The 16,725-nt window shown below is 42.3% G+C and overlaps 1 protein-coding gene across 1 annotated transcript; it reads left to right on the forward strand.

Annotated features, from left to right (window-relative positions):
* Window positions 1–416: 416 nt before the first annotated feature.
* Window positions 417–16,057, forward strand: MAGT1 (magnesium transporter 1). Its single transcript, XM_028715410.2, has 10 exons — window positions 417–585; window positions 2,165–2,334; window positions 3,217–3,334; window positions 3,748–3,888; window positions 5,285–5,425; window positions 6,855–6,944; window positions 10,768–10,831; window positions 11,780–11,854; window positions 12,647–12,737; window positions 13,611–16,057. The coding sequence occupies exons 1-10, from the start codon at window positions 502–504 to the stop codon at window positions 13,624–13,626; spliced, it is 990 nt and encodes a 329-aa protein (XP_028571243.1). The 5' UTR covers window positions 417–501; the 3' UTR covers window positions 13,627–16,057.
* Window positions 16,058–16,725: the final 668 nt, after the last annotated feature.

The following is a 16,725-nucleotide window of genomic DNA, read 5'->3' on the forward strand; positions in this document are numbered from 1 at the left end:
AATAAATAATAGTTAATAATTAAGAAACAGCTTGTCTTTTAAAATTGACGCATCCCTCTAACCCCTCCCTGTTACCCCTCCCTTTGGGGGCTGCTGAGCGCAAAGTCCTCCCGTCTGGCGCAGAACCCAGAGACAGGCTGTGCGGGCTGCCTGTCAGTCCGCACGAAGTCCGCCCAACCGGTCTCTGGCGGCCAATCATATCGCAACAGCTTACCCCATTCTCATTTGTCAACGGGAGTCTGACGCGTCCTTCCTACTCCCCCCGTCCCCCCTCCCCTCCGGAACTCCTTTCTCCTCCACTTCCAGTCCAAAAAGTAAAAGTTCGGGTAGGGGCGGAGACTTAGTGAAAGAGGAAGAAGCGCAGGGGACCAATAGCTAGGCAGCGGAAGTTTCCTTCACCCAATCCGGTACTGGCCCGACGCGCGGCCTGGCCTATGGGCGCCGGGCTGCCCGTGAGTGGCTTTTCTGCCTGTCGCTGAAGGAAGGGAGGCCGGTTCAGTCATGGCGGCGTTTCTGAGGGTTCTGGCTCTGGCTTTCTTGGCCGTGCTGGCCGGCTCCGGCGTCGGAGGGCAGAAGAAGAAGGAGGTGAGTGGGGCTGGCTGGAGGAGGGCCGATGCGATCGCGATCCAGGCGCGGAGGAGGAGAGGGAGAGGGGCACACCGAGGTCATCCAACCGCCCACATTTCTTACTCTCAGGGCCCAACTTACGGAGGCTCGCCAACAACTGTTTGCTAGGCCCGCAGTTATCCTAGGAAGAGCTCTCTCTGTGTGTGTGTGTGTGTGTGTGTGTGTGATGGACTACAGGGTTGCCGAGCATGTGCAGAGTGCCGCCCCCCCCCCCCCCGCGCGCCTCAAGCACTTTGCATCGCTTAATCGCCGCTCGTCTCTCCCACTGCAGTCCTGTGGGAGTCTTCGCCCCCCTCAGGCTGCTGCTGCTAAGTTGCCGCCGCAGAGAGTTCCTTGGTGGAGAGATGGATTCATAACAAGGGATGACGATGATGAAGATTATAATGAATGAAAAAGTTGTTGGCTGCGCCTTCAGCTGCTGCCAGTTACACTGCAATAGAATACGTTTCGCCTAATTTATGCACGACCAGGCTGCAGCTATAGGCGCAAGCGAATTAGTGCCGCCAGATTTTAGCAAGAGATACCTAGAAGAGGGCGCGTTTTCCTGTCACGTAAGGTAAACGATGGGCACTGCCTGCGCTGAGGAGGAGGAGGATCCGACGGTTATGACTCTTAAGGTAAAGGTAAAGGTACCCCTGCCCGTACGGGCCAGTCTTGACAGACTCTAGGGTTGTGCGCCCATCTCACTCAAGAGGCCGGGGGCCAGCGCTGTCCGGAGACACTTCCGGGTCACGTGGCCAGCGTGACATCGCTGCTCTGGCGAGCCAGAGCCGCACACGGAAACGCCGTTTACCTTCCCGCCAGTAAGCGGTCCCTATTTATCTACTTGCACCCAGGGGTGCTTTCGAACTGCTAGGTTGGCAGGCGCTGGGACCGAGCAGCGGGAGCGCACCCCGCCACGGGGAATCGAACCGCCAGCCTTTCGATCGGCAAGCCCTAGGCGCTGAGGCTTTTACCCACAGCGCCACCCGCGTAGTCAGGCAGTAAATGGCAGACGATGAGGGGAGAGAACTGAGAATGGGGCAGCATCTAAGGGTGCCTTGGCATGTCTATGCAGACCGTATGTTGTGTGGCCAAGTTCTTGGAATCAAAGGCTTGTTGCTGGTTGCATTATCTGAATGCTGTGAACAAGCCTAGTGTACTCCATATAATCTGGACATCTTCCGTGGCCTCTGACCACAGGCTGATGGGAGTTGTAGTCTGCCAACATCTGTAGGACACGAAGTTGCAAGCAGCACTCAGGAAGTGAATATTCACCTTGATTTATCAATGCTAGTTGCTGTAAAGAAATGGTACTGGGAAGGAGATGAAATGATAACATACTGGAAAGGCTAAAGAGAAGACATAAGTATTCCATTCTCAGTCTCCCAACACAGCTTAGGAGCTGGGTCTGATTCTGGGATCATGCACCTAATACATTATTATTATTATTTAAATGTCATGCATGGTTGTTCAGATTAAGCTGTAGCAGCTTAGACTCCTAGTAGAAGACTTGTTTAACAGAAACTGTTTTCTTCTTTCCAATTTTATATTTTAGATGGTTCTTTCAGAAAAAGTGAACCAGCTGATGGAATGGGCTAGCAAACGGTCGGTAATTCGACTGAACGGTGATAAATTTCGTCGTCTTATAAAGGCACCACCAAGAAACTACTCTGTGATTGTTATGTTCACTGCGCTTCAGCCTCACAGACAATGTGTTGTGTGCAAGTATGGATTTAAATTACTTGAAATTTCATTATTACAGAAAACCTTGTATGCTTTTTTGTGTCACAGTATTTCTCCTTTGTTTTATCCTTTTTACTTCAAACTTATTCTGTTGTACTCAAGGGAAAAGCACCATGCTAGCATTCAAAAAATCAGGTGTACCAAAAGATTGTTGAAGTAGCAATTAATCATTGTTATATTTTGAAAATAATTCTTTTAGAAATGATATAAAGTCATACACAGGGAGTTGCTTTTTAAGTTAAAAGTACTATACCTGCTTCTTATGAAGAGAATTTGACAGAAAGAATGTCTCTTCAAACAATTCATGTAGGTATTGTGCTTGCTAAACCTTATTCAAGCACCTGATTCACAGACCATCATCTTTAATTGACTTAGCATTTGGCATCAGAGACTTAAATTCTACCTGCGCACCTCTGAAGTGCCAACCATAACTGGTTTAGCATTTAGCATTAAAGATTTAAATTCTACTTACTCACACCTGGAGTGCCATCTCTTCTCAAATTATAAAAATATTCTCAAAGAAATGCTCATTGACATGAGGGATCCAGCTAAAGACATTATTTATTGGTACTACATTAGCTGAGACTGAGGGATGTGGGTCTTTGAATCCTACTACATAAAAGGCTTTCTCCAAAGAAAGCAAAATTGCAACTTTGTGGGAACGCCAGGAAGTATATGCATCCCTGTCAGTTCAGATGCTGTTCTTTTGTAGTGGTGAATTGTGGCTGCATGATCATTGCTGCTGTTCAGGTTTCTTCTTACAGCTAGTGTGAAAGTGTGGGCTTACGTTCTTCTGATGGGCTAAATGCTTTTAAATCTTGACATGGTTAAATGCTTGAACAGCACTTTCTTACATTTTTGTAGGCAAGCTGATGAAGAATATCAGATTCTGGCAAACTCATGGCGGTACTCAAGTGCATTCACAAACAGGATCTTTTTTGCCATGGTTGATTTCGATGAAGGCTCTGATGTATTTCAAATGGTAATGTGCTTCTTGTGTAGTTATACTTGTGGAGTAGGATTAAGAAAAAGATGTGCATTACTGTTTTGTTTTTAAAAACGGTTTATACTTACTGGGGCATCAGTAACATAAATATACTTAATATTACTCTAATATTTAGGATGGCACATTAAGTAATAACTTGCTTCTTCAGAGCATTTCAAACTAAGTGGAGTGGGAGGGAAGAAATAAGCTTTTCTGGTAACCTGTAGTACAACTACTGGTATTTATGTGAGGCAGTGGAGTTTGCAACATAGACCTATGTGTCTTGGTTCACAAGTTATGCCTAGATAACTTCAGAATCTGAGCTCCATTTCAGAGCATGGATTTTAGGTAGCAGCTCAACAGACAATTTGAATAACAGTACATTTCTTTGTGTTTCTTAAAAAATACAGCTCAACATGAACTCTGCTCCAACCTTCATTAATTTCCCACCAAAAGGGAAACCGAAAAAAGGTGACACATACGAACTGCAAGTACGAGGTTTTGCTGCTGAACAGCTAGCCCGTTGGGTTGCTGATAGAACTGATGTCAATGTAAGTAAAGGCCAGACTTCAACTTCTATGCAGTGTTTTGCTTCTAACTGTAATACAGTGGTGCCCCGCAAGACGAATGCCTCACAAGACGGAAAACCCGCTAGACGAAAGGGTTTTCCGTTTTTGAGCTGCTTCGCAAGACGATTTTCCCTATGGGCTTGCTTCGCAAGACGAAAACGTCTTGCAAGTCTTGTGAATTTTTTTCGCTTTCCCCCCCCTTTTTCTAAGCCGCTAATAGCCTTTTAGCCGCTAAGCTGCTAAACCGCTAATAGCGCTAATCCACTAAGCCGCTAATAGGGTTGCTTCGCAAGACGAAAAAAACGCTAGACGAAGAGACTTGCGGAACGGATTATTTTCGTCTTGCGAGGCACCACTGTATAAAGAAATATATTATTGTTCTGTTGCCTCAAATAGCAGGACTGCCACACGAAGAGAACAAGTTCATGAGCACTTGTCTATCTTTTCCACCATATGTATACACTCAATACAATTATTTCTTTTAAACCAGAACAGTTTACTTAATCTTATTTTGGTGCTCTGTTAAATCATGTTTTCCATGGTGGATGGAGAAAGGGTCAGTGGGTTGAACTGTTAGATATTTTTATGGAGAGGCAATTTTGTTGTTTCCTGTGTTTCCCAGTTGTCATGAGCATCCTGGTAAAACTGCTAGTGATTGGAGTGGTTTTTTAAAAATACTTCTGGTATATTCTCATGTCACTTTTCAAATTATTTTCAGGGCATTCTAAAATCCAGCAACAACCCTTTGCTATGGTTTTTGTATTATTTTTGCAGCTTAATCCTATCCTTAATCCTATATTATCTGGGAGTAAGGCCACTGTGTTCGGTGGGAATTGTTTCCACATAAGTGTGCATGTAATAAATGCAGCTTTAAATTGTTTAAAGGTTCTTATTAGAGATCTGTGGGCATCTGCACCATTTACCTGTAAGGTAAGATTGACTGCAACTTGGAGCAGGAATACATGGTACATCTCAGTTTGAAATGCTCACTTCATTGTGGTCTAGTATACTCCGTGCTATTTCTGAGGTTTTGTACACAAGATGAAACATTTTCTTTTTAAAGCAGATGTTTCTGTAATGTGCTTCCTGGCTATAGTTTAATTGTAACCTACTTTGAGGTAGCTTATGAGAACAACAGAGTGTAATGTAATTAAAATATTGAAATTATTTGTGTACTTCAGTGTTACTTCTCAAAAGCAATTTTCCATATGGAACACTTTAGATTTTTTTTTAGAAGTTGAAGTAGCTTTGCTGCATTCTCAAAAACTTACCTATCCCTCTAGTAGTAAAACTGTTCAGGAATTATTGGTGCCTATATATTTTTGTACAGAATTCTTCCAGTTTGCTTTAATGTGCAAACTGTTTTTGACTTCCATAGATCCGTGTGATAAGGCCTCCAAACTATGCTGGGCCCTTGATGTTGGGGCTGCTCCTCGCTGTTATTGGTGGCCTTGTGTACTTAAGAAGAAGCAACCTGGATTTTCTGTATAACAAGACAGGCTGGGCTTTTGCTGCTTTGGTAAGCAAATTATGTTGTAACCACTTTGTTTCCTCTTTTCTCCCCAGGATCCCTCTCCCAACCTTCCTCATCACTTGGCCTATTCTTTGCATGCATCTACTGTGATCTGGCTGTATTGTTTTTCAGTTTAAAAAACAGATTGTCATTCCGGTTTTTAGTAACAGTTTCTTTCCCACTGATTCAGATGGAAGGGCTGCTGTATCTTGTCCCCCATTCCTGTCAGCATCGCCCTTGAGCCAGTGCCACCAACTGGACTCATCCACTTCAGCCACGACTGGGCTAGGCGAGCTGGGTAGCACTTCCAGAGACCACCTTCTGCACAGGAACAGGTCAAAGTGCTGTGGACTCACAGCTTAGAGTTGTGAGCACCGGATTCACTTCCACAAGAAGACAGTCGTCGCACAGCAGAGTATAGCAGAGCATAAACGACTCGGAGAGCAGCCCTGTAGAATATCTTCTTTATTCTATCTACAACTATAATACACAACTATATACAGAGCTAAATGAGGTCTAAACGAAAAATGCTGAACTGCATTGAGTGTCTGCAGCTGCTCTTAGCAGCAACCTTATCTATACACACGATCTCTCTCTAACACTCAGTCTCTCTCTCTCTCTCTTTGATGTGAGGCTGGAGCGAAATAAGTAGAGAGCAGAAAACCACCCCTCCTCTCTGGAGAATCAGCAGATTCTTGGATATGGGAGGGGTGAAATCTCCTCAATTCCAGGGGAGTATTAGCAAACAGGATGGCTTTGGATCTTGAAGATCCACTGCCATTTCTAGAAAATCCCTTCTTGTTCTCTCCAGCGTCAGAGTTCTGATATTAGAGTGATAATGGCTGTGGACCTTTCTGCAGCTTCATAGAGCAGGTATATGAGGTCAGATCTTCTTGTCTGAGGTTGAACCTCTCTATCCTTTGAGAGGGAAATCAGGAGAATACTATTCTTCCCCACTCCCACCCCTAAGATTGTGGCAAAATGTTTTTTGTTTGCTTGTTTGTAAATTGTTGTGAGTTTACATTGTAAAGGAAATAAAATAGCTTCATTCCCTTAGTGGGAGCTCTTTTATTTGAGGAAAGATGCAGTTGTGAAATTACTGTTTTCTGTTGGATTAAAAAAAGGGTTTTAATTGCTTTGCTTGGGGCATGTTCTGTATTGGCAGCCACTTGTGGACAGGATGCTCTTTGCTATGTCACATGATTGTGTAATATGCAATCATGATGTGGGCATAAATGAAATATAAACTTGTTTTGAGGATTCAACTAGGACATAGGCTCAGAATATATCTGAAATTTAAAGCTGTGGGGAAATAGTGGAAACAAATTAATGATCAGTATTGTTTGAGGTCACTTAAAAGGTGAGCAATGTTTGAATCAGGGATGTCTTTCTTGGTGCTTACAAGTTTACTGATTTCTCAACGTGTTGTTTCCAGTGTTTCGTTCTGGCAATGACATCAGGGCAAATGTGGAATCACATCAGAGGGCCACCATATGCTCATAAGAATCCCCATACAGGTCAAGTGGTAAGTGATCATTTAAAAAACAAACAAACATCAAAACTCCAGTATAACTTTTTAAATATGTTAACATGTCTTTCAGCATATACTCCCCTTCCAAGTTCATTTGTAAAAATCTAAAACACATGAAAATACAACCCCCATCCCATAAAAGCAGCAGCTACTAAGTATTTTTTCATGTGTCAAAGTGTCAAACAACTCAACCACAGACTTCAATTAATGTTTCTCGAGAGGCTTTCTAAGGACCAGCAGAGTGTCTCTCTGGTTCCAAAGAGTTCCAGAGATTCCCACCCTGGGAGAAAGCACTATTCCTTGCACTCACACAATTTAATAGCTCTTGCTTGATGGACCAGAGAGCAGGGCTCCTGCTTGGGCAGGCTCATACAGGTATAGGTGGTCCTTAGACAACATAGTCACCAACGATTTAGGGTTCTAAATGCCACAGCCAGCTTTGAATTGAGTCCAGAAGCAGAGGGGTTGTCAGTGTAACTGATACAGGATAGGTGTATTCAGACCAGGAGGTACAGAATATGTAACAGATACAGAACAGGAGTATTCAGAATAGGTGATACATTTTTTACTGAAGTGTGTAGATTATTATAGCTAGTATACATTTCTCTCCTCCTGAATCTTTTTTTGCCACACTGCCTGTTAAAGAGGTCCCTGATTAGGCATATTTCTTCCTTCAATTTATTGTTAAAGGTTCTGTCTTTCATACCTGTAGGCCTCTTAAATGTGAAACTGAGAGTTTCTAGGCTGTGCTAACAGTGAAAATATTGTGGTTATTTTAAGCAACACTTCATTGCTTTCGGATTCTCACAAACTGTTGGTCACAGTAATGCTTCTAAATCTCGCATTTTCAGTTTTAAAAATATATACGTTTTTGCCTCCTATTTACTTTCACTACATACTGTTCAATTCAAAATTTATGTATCCTGTATTTGTTTGTATTCAACTTGGTTTTGCTCAGAGTTGACCCACTGAAATTAAGGAACGTGATTAAATTATGCCCATTAATTTCAATGAGTAAGACTGAGTTCAGTGCCACCCCATGTTTAGTAAAAGTGCAGAAGCACATTGAATTGAGTTTTCTGTTTGAAAACTTGCAAAGGTTTAACATGGGGACCTTCTTTATAAGTCTGCTTTAAACCTTGATCAGGAGAGTTCTGTAGTTATTTTGGCACATGGCTAGCAATCAGAGCTCCTGCATGAAGCAGGATTGCCCTCTGTCTCCCCTGCTTTTTGTGCTGGCCCAGATGTTTAGCAAGTTGCTGCAAGTATTAATCTGCCACCACATCTCTACTTATTTAGATTCATACCAAGAATGATTGAAGACTGGAATTTTTTTTAAATTGGCAAAACATGATTCTAACATTTATACATATATACAATGAAAGCCTTGTTTGCCACACAGAGTATTATTTCAATTGACTTCACAAGAGGGTGAGACAGTACGTAATATTGGATGGCGTTACACCATGTGACCTCTGCACAGTGATATCATGAACTGGCTGGCTGAAGGGGAGTGGTGGGTGGCACCAGCCGGGGAACCCCCAATGGAAACCCCAGAGCAGGAAGGCTCAGAGCCAGGGGATTGGTGGTGGGATGCTGAGGAGAGGTCAGGGGGAGAGGCTTGGAAGGAAGGCCTGGATGTTGAAGGTGCAACAGGGTTTAGTGAGTAGGAAGTGTTGGTGACAGGGAGCAGTTCAGACTCCGAGGCTGAAGCAGAGGATGGGGGTCAAGAAGCTGCTGAAGAATCCAGGGACTCGCCCTCTCCTGCTGCGACAAGCTCCCCTCCTTCTTGGTCTCTAAGCGCCGATACTTGCTGAGTTGTATAAAGTTAAACTGACTAAAGAGTTAACTTCACTAACAATGAAGCCTTGCGTCTTTCGTATTGACTTGCATCTGACTCTGGCCCTGACAAGTATGAAGTATGATCACATCTTGTTATGTTCCAGGGACAGAACAAAAACATATATATCCGAACACCCCTGGAACCACCCCTGCATGAGCAATTTTACCTCCCAGAGGTGGTGCACTGAACAGGTCTTGCCCCCACAAACAAGGCAGAGAGCTTTTATGCTCTCCTACTTGCATACTGGGCTCTGGGAGGCTCTCTTGTTGCTTCTGGGAGGCTCTCACAAGATCTGAGTTCCCACAAGATCTTGTGAGAGCCTCCCAGAGGCTGGTAAGCAAGGTGGAGAGCTTAAAAGCGATTTGTGTGCCAGGAAAACCCAGAACAAAAGGAGCTTTTAAGCTCTCCAACTTGCATGCAATTAATTTGCAGGCTTACAACTTGCCAGCTTTCAGCTACAGAGGTTGAAATTGTGCTAGTTAATTGTGTGCAAGATGTGATCATACGGTATTACTAGTAATCCAGGGATTGGACCAGCTGCGTGGATACAAATCAAATGTATTGCGAATTGTAGTTCCTATAGGAAAAATCCATTTAGGCAGTTTTGTAAAAATGCTTATTCAGACATAAAAAATCTGTTTTTGGCATCTTATTTTTGGATTTGGAGGTGGTGGTACCCTCCAATTTTCTCACTGGCGTTTCATCTGGTTAGAGAAAAAACCCAAGGAACTTCTATAATCTTTGGTTTACTCTTATTTCTTAGGTCAACAAAGGAACATGGATATAGGCCTCTGAAAACACATGGAAAGGCATTTTAATATAATTAGACAGGGACCAATCAACCCATATGCTCATTTTCAATGGGTATCATTGGGACACTTTGTATGGTAGGGGGAAGAGGTATAATTTTATTTTAAGTTAATTTCTTATTTATGCAAAACCGATAAACATTAAAAAAAAAAAAAAAAAACAACTTCAGAAGCCAAACACTGATAGTAAATTCATCTGAATACACTTAAATGGAAGTTGCACACTTCTTAAAGGAGGATAAGGAGTGTGTGTTAGAAAGACCAGTAACCTTTTTAGTTGGGTCCTGTTGCTCCTTTGCATATCTTAGGAAGAAAGTGAAACTGCATTTCTTGGAAGCAAATCTTTTATGCAGTTTTGTTAGTTGTCGTCTTTAAAGTGCATATATGCATTTCATAAACCAACTGGATAGATTTCCCTTTTGCTGGGAGGTATGGTATTTTGGGTTATGGCTCCAACTTCTGGTCAAGGCAGGTGCAAACGCTTTGGAAAAAGGCTATAACAACCATGATGCTCCAGTAAGCAGTGGTTCCCAGGGGGTCTGTGGCACCATTCACATAACAAAAAGTACTATAGAGAGAGCAAAATTTTCAAAAGTAGGGGTCCATGGCTTGGCTTTTGAAACAAAAGGGGTCCACAGAACTTAAGTAATTGGGAACCACTAGTTCGCTCCTCTCTTGGTCAGATTAGGTACAATTGCTTCTCTCCGACTCTCTCTTTGGCTCTTGGGTAGATGGAATTGCTGAAAGAGTGCTCTTCCTTGCTTTTTGAAATTGTTATAGGTGACAGTAACAACGCAGTCTCTAGCCTAGGAGGACTGGGCTATTGCCTTTGTAGGTTAAAGCCAGCATTTTAAATGTAGAAAGCAATCACTGTTACACATCCTGAAATATTGTTGTAGTTCCTGGCAGGAGATGGATCATTGCATGGAGTATTAGCTGACCTGAGAAGGCAGGTACCACAGTAATATGCTATGGGAATAACTACTGATTGGAACAGTTTTGCAGTCAGCAGAATCCCTTTTAAGCAAGTCTGGAGACTGAGTGAACCTGGCTTTTCATCCCCATGTAGATATGTGTGTGAGCATGTGCAAATTTAGATCAGGAATCTTATAATCAAATATGAAATAATCAAAACTGCATAATTTTTTTAACCCTTTTCTTGCAGAGCTATATCCATGGGAGCAGTCAAGCCCAATTTGTTGCTGAAACACACATTGTTCTGTTGTTTAGTATCCTTCTTAACAACAAATACTTAAGCTTGAAAGCCTTTCAACCAGATCTAGCCAAAGTCTCCTGGGGTTTGCATCGGTGACTTTGCAACCTTCTAAAGAAATCATTGATCAGATCAAGCAAGTAGTTGCTGAATTCTGATGCCAGTCAGGTGTGGTTATCTGAATGGAAAACCATTGTAACTGCTAGATTTTCATATAGGTGGTAGCCAACTACGTTAAGAGTAGACTCAGTGAAATGAATACTGTAGATCTAAATGTGTGTCCATTATTTTCAGTGGCTCCTCTCTCAGTAGGATTGCTGTTATTTTTAAGGACAAGACATGCTTAGGATGTTTGTACTTTTACCTCTTGTTATAAACGTTCCTGGGGCTTATCTGTATAAGTTTAAGCTTTTAATTGTAACTTCAAAGTGCCACAGACTGTGCATTTCCCTCTCTATGCTTCTTGAGTTTGTTTCTGTTAGTACAAACTGAAAATGGCATTGCTTGTGAAGTGGGTTGTAATCCATGAAAGCTTTTGACTCAATAAGTTTGTCTTTATAAACTGCTTTGAATTATTTGATTTGGTTAACATTGTGTAACTTATGCTGCCCGCCCCATCCCTAATTCAGTGATTTCCCCCTCCAGCTGCCCTCACTACTGTCTCTTGCTTCCAATTGTGCATAAAAGATAACAAGTCAGGTGGGGTGGGCTGGAATCTAGCAAGGTTTTGAGAATGCAGAGACCTAAAACATAATGACTCTTACCCTTCCTCCTTTTTTCTGTAGTTCAACCCAGAATGCTAGGACAAGGTTGCTGAGTTCAAACTTGGCTCAGTCTTGCAAACTCTGCAACTACAGCAAAAGTTAGGATTTTTCTAAATGCATAGCATTAAGAAACTGGATAGGAATGTGCCGTACTTTTGTTCAGCCTGTTGAAGTGGTTTGGCCTTAAACAGCTTTCTCAGATGCTGGTGTTACTCTTGGGATGGTGCTCCTGCATGAAGCTGCAACTTCTGACCTGGAGGTAATGAAGAGAAAAAGTAAGTACCAGATTTCGCTTCACCTGGCAGGGATGGTAATGTTGGGTTGCAGCGCCATCTTCTGGTCAATCCTGACACCACAGCATTCTCCTTCCTTCCTTCCTTCCTTCCTTCCTTCCTGTGCCTGGAATGCAGTGTGCTTGTATTTTAAACAGGATGGGAAAAGCAGGTGTGTGTGTGTCCATAAAAAATATTTTGGTACTTGGGAAAACTTTCCTTTGGCAGTTGTGTTGTCAGTAAGAATAGGTTTGTTACTTATTGCTGGTTTTCTAAGTTGTATGGCCTCTTTTGCTCCTTTTGAGAGTTTTCTCACAAATTAATTCAGTTGGAACTGCAGTTGGACAATCTGCGTGGGTGGCGCTGTGGTCTAAACCACTGAGCCTAGGGCTTGCCGATCAGAAGGTTGGCGGTTCGAATCCCCACAACGGGGTGAGCTCCCGTTGTTCAGTCCCAGCTCCTGCCCACCTAGCAGTTCGAAAGCACGTCAAAGTGCAAGTAGATAAATAGGTACCGCTCCAGCGGGAAGGTAAATGGCATTTCTGTGAGCTGCTCTGGTTCGCCAGAAGTGCTTAGTCATGCTGGTCACATGACCCGGAAGCTGTCTTCGGACAAATGCCATCTCCCTCAGCCTATAGAATGAGATGAGCGTGCAACCCCAGAGTCGTCTGCGACTGGACCCTAACAGTCAGGGGTACCTTTACCTTTAAGCATTCTTTAAATTTCAGTTTCATGATTGATTATTTTCATGCTGTTTTGGCAAGCTGACTTCATTTTGTGATTTATTTCCTGCAGTAATGTGTATGGCTGGCATCGGTTTGGTGGTCTTCTTCTTCAGTTGGCTGCTGTCAATATTTAGATCTAAGTACCATGGCTATCCATACAGGTATGTATTTTTTGCTATTTAAAATCCCTTTATCCCAATAAATAGCTTTTTAATACTATTTTGACATCGAGCTTCCCTGAAAAAAAATTGCATAGTTTGTTTGTTTGGATAGTTCCAAACTATTAATAATACTTAGAGAACACTGAACATGGTGTCACTTTTTTCCTTAATGATGTTTTATGAAGTAACACTAATGTCTCAACAAATGAAACTGATCTGTAGAAAACGTAACTTGAAAAAAGAGACATTGCACATACTTTAGTAAACCAAGAAATCTTTAATAAAAAAATACATTTAAATAAATAAATTGATGTTTTATGAAGAATATGAATTAGACTGATTTTTTTTAAACAAGCAAGTTAGAAGATAAATAAACCAGATCAAGGGACGCAAGCATGGCCATTCAGAATGCACAATGCAGTACATCACAGGGTTAAAACCACAGGGGGGGAATCTTTATTTTATAACCAGACAAAAGACTACCTTTTCTGTTTTGTGATTAAAGAAAAAACATACTTTGTAACTTGGGAAGTATTTGGACAAGTCTCTAAAATATGCTAGGCCTACATGCTAGGCATACAAATGGCATGCACAGGTTCCTGCCTGCAGAGAGATTGTCTAAGTGGGGCTTGGAGGGAGAGGACCCTGAGCTAAGAAATCATCAGCTGCTGTTCTGTTGGCATGTTTTCTGTCACACTTCCCAAGTGATGCCAGCTAAAATTTAAATGCAGCATATTCTGATGCCAAGTACATTTTACATTTCTCTAAAATCAGTGGGTGTTCAATTTGAGTCTTTAGGATTTGTGAGCAATAATTGCTTATTTTGATTTGGTAACCTAAAAAGTGTGTGTTCTCTCTCTCTCTCTCTCTCAGCTTCCTAATGAGCTAAAGAATGTTGCATCTCTGCTGTTTTCCTGAAGCGTGAAATATGTGGACCATGCTACCTCCATTTGAAATGAATAGGAATGAGACTGTTGCACACCAAACCAAAGATGTCAAGTGCCTTGACAATTTGCCCTAAAAGTCATGGGGAGTACAGTGGTACCTCGGGTTAAGTACTTAATTTGTTCGGGAGGTCCGTTCTTAACCTGAAACTGTTCTTAACCTGAAGCACCACTTTAGCTCATGGGGCCTCCTGCTGCTGCCGCGCTGCCGGAGCACGATTTCTGTTCTCATCCTGAAGCAAAGTTCTTAACCTGAGGTATTATTTCTGGGTTAGCGGAGTCTATAACCTGAAGCGTATGTAACCCGAGGTACCACTGTATTAAGATACATGCTCTTTTCGCCATTTAATTTAAGTCTAGTATAATTTTGCATCTGGGTTCCTTGTTTCTGATTAGTTTAAAAGAAAACTAAATTTTAATTCTCAGGCGACAGTCCAAAGACCCTCTTTTAGGCAGATGTTAGTGCCTCTGTGTTATGCATAGAGACACCCTGATAATCACAGTTACCACCACTTGTAGTTTAATGAACTACTGGACTTATTCATAGTTCCCCTGCGTTTCAGGGTGGCTTTTAGCGGGGGGGGGGGAGCACAGGGAGGGCTGCTTTGACAAGGGAGGTGCCCCAAAACCGTACAGTGTGCATGTGCAGCTTTCCATGCAGTCTTTTGGGCTGTGGCTTTAACTGTTATATACACTGCATTGTATTTCTGGCACCTACAAGAACTTTACATTTTGCCCATATTTTTCTCCCCCCATTGCAAAGGACTCATTGCAGATGCATTCAGTAGGTCCCTCTTTGTAAGGCAGATGTTCAGCTTCCAAGTGATCTGATTCTATGTTGGGCAAAAGATTCCTGCATTGCAGGGGGTTGGACTAGATGATCGTCATGGTCCCTTCCAATTCTATGATTCTGTGATGACATTTTTAACCTCGGTTTCTGTGCAACATGTTCCAATGCAGAGCCAACTGGGAAGAGAAGTTGACTCCTTTTTTTTTTTTTTTAAGTACATAACTTGAAAGTGACTTCCATAAGCCTTTCTCTCTCAAACCCTGGGAGTATCTTTCAGTAATACTGCTGTCATAATTATGGGGGGGGGGGGGGCTGGTTGCATTCATTCACGTTGTAATCTACACTAGAACTCCTTCAGTACAGTGCATCGTCCTCTTACTCCATGCACAGTTCAAATGCTCATGACTACCAGAAAGTGTTTTCTGATGTTGAAACTGTCATGTGGGCTTGTAGCCCCAGCAGACCTTTGTTCAATAAAGAAGCATCCTCAACAATTTGTGTTAAAAGGTGCACAGCCCGTATCTGATTCTCTGTGCAGAGCAGCCTGCTGTATACACATTCACCAGCCAGACAAAGTCAGTGTGGTCAGCCTTGATAGTACCAATTCGCTATTGTGTTAGTCTCCCAAACAAGTGAATAGTTAAAGCTATTCATATTGCCAACTTGCTATGGGCTGAAAATAAGGCCCTGTTCCAGTATGTTAATGACATGCCTACTGTTCTAGGTGCTGTGTGTGTGTGTGTGGTTTGTCGTGCACAGAACTCTTCAGTGCATTTGACACTTGACTCACAGAGCAGTTTTCACATGGAAGCCTGTCTCTAGGAGTTGATTTCCATTGCCAGTTTGGGGCAACATCTCTTAAATCTGAACATATTGCATGCAGAATGCAGGGCAAAGCATCAAACATGTCTGTGCTTTTGCCATTGCCTTGTAATAATATTTCACTGCTTTTCTTTACCTCTGAATTGCAGTGGAAAGGTGTGGGGTGAGAGAGGGAAGATCCCAATATGTATAATGAATCTTAGTTGGTGATTGTAAGCTTTATAAGAAAGCCTCTGTTTCTTCTGCTTTTGCTGCTTTCCCCAGCTCCTTCCATGTTCAATGAAAATGATCTGCTTGGTTCTCATCCTGCAGTCCATGAGGATACTAGGAACTGGATCTAGAAGGAATCTTAAAAGGATTCTAGGAACTGTATTAATTTGGAACTTCTGCTTCTTGGCTTGATAACACTCCTTCAAGGCAGGCCTAATACTGGGTGTGATTGACGACATAGAACAAGAAAAACATAGTGCTTTTTCTCGAAGGGAGTGGGTATGGGGAAGGTAAGGGAAATTATGTTTCTCATTAAAAGTTGAATAGAGGTAACTACTACTATACTGAACAAAGTAGTTTTCTCTTATGCAAATTTGCTATATTTAATTATATTTCAAGTGCCTTAACACCATTAGTCTATTTTTTGATATTGACTCCATAAATATTTTTAAAAATGCATTTTTATACAGCTCACAGCATTCAGTTGTAGCATGGATACTGAAAGAACTACAATGGATTTTGAACAACTTTCAATAAATATTTTACCTACCCCTGCTGTTGTGTTTCTGAACTTTATCACATCTCTAAAACATCATTTGTGGACTACAGTCCACTGTGATGTTTCCCCCTCTGCAAGCCTCAACTTGCTCCAAAGGCTGCATTTTGATAGAAAGATTTTTAGGTGCATTTGACTGAGATGATCTATATCATAAGTGGCCATCATCTAGCTCTATCACATTTGACTCTGACAAGCAATGTTTGCAGCAGTGAGAACATTGTTAGTAGTAACACCATCCAGGACTTCATTCTGGAAAGGTCTGCAGAGTGATCATCCCACTTGCACATTGTACCATAAGATGCACCTAGTTTTTAGAGGAGGGAAACAAGAAACAAGAAAGCAACGCAAAGCCTCTTGAGTGAAGAGGCAGGAGTGCTCGGGCTGCGCTCAAGAGGCTTTGCATAGCTATCCCTGAAGCCAGGAGAGCAAGAGGAATCGGTGCGCACCGATCCCTCTTGCTCTCCTGGCTTCAGTGATAGCTGCGCAGCCTGCATTTGCTCCGTAAGACGCACACACATTTCCCCTTTTTAGGAGGGGAAAGGTGTGTCTTATGGAGTGAAAAATACGTTATTTATCGTTTGTTTGTTTATTTGATCTATATGCTACCCTTTATTGAAAGGTCCCAGGGCATTGTACCGCATTAAGAACAAACTTTTCACAGTG

The sequence above is a fragment of the Podarcis muralis genome, chromosome Z (genome assembly GCF_964188315.1).
Source record: "Podarcis muralis chromosome Z, rPodMur119.hap1.1, whole genome shotgun sequence".
Classification (NCBI taxonomy): Eukaryota; Metazoa; Chordata; class Lepidosauria; order Squamata; family Lacertidae; genus Podarcis; species Podarcis muralis.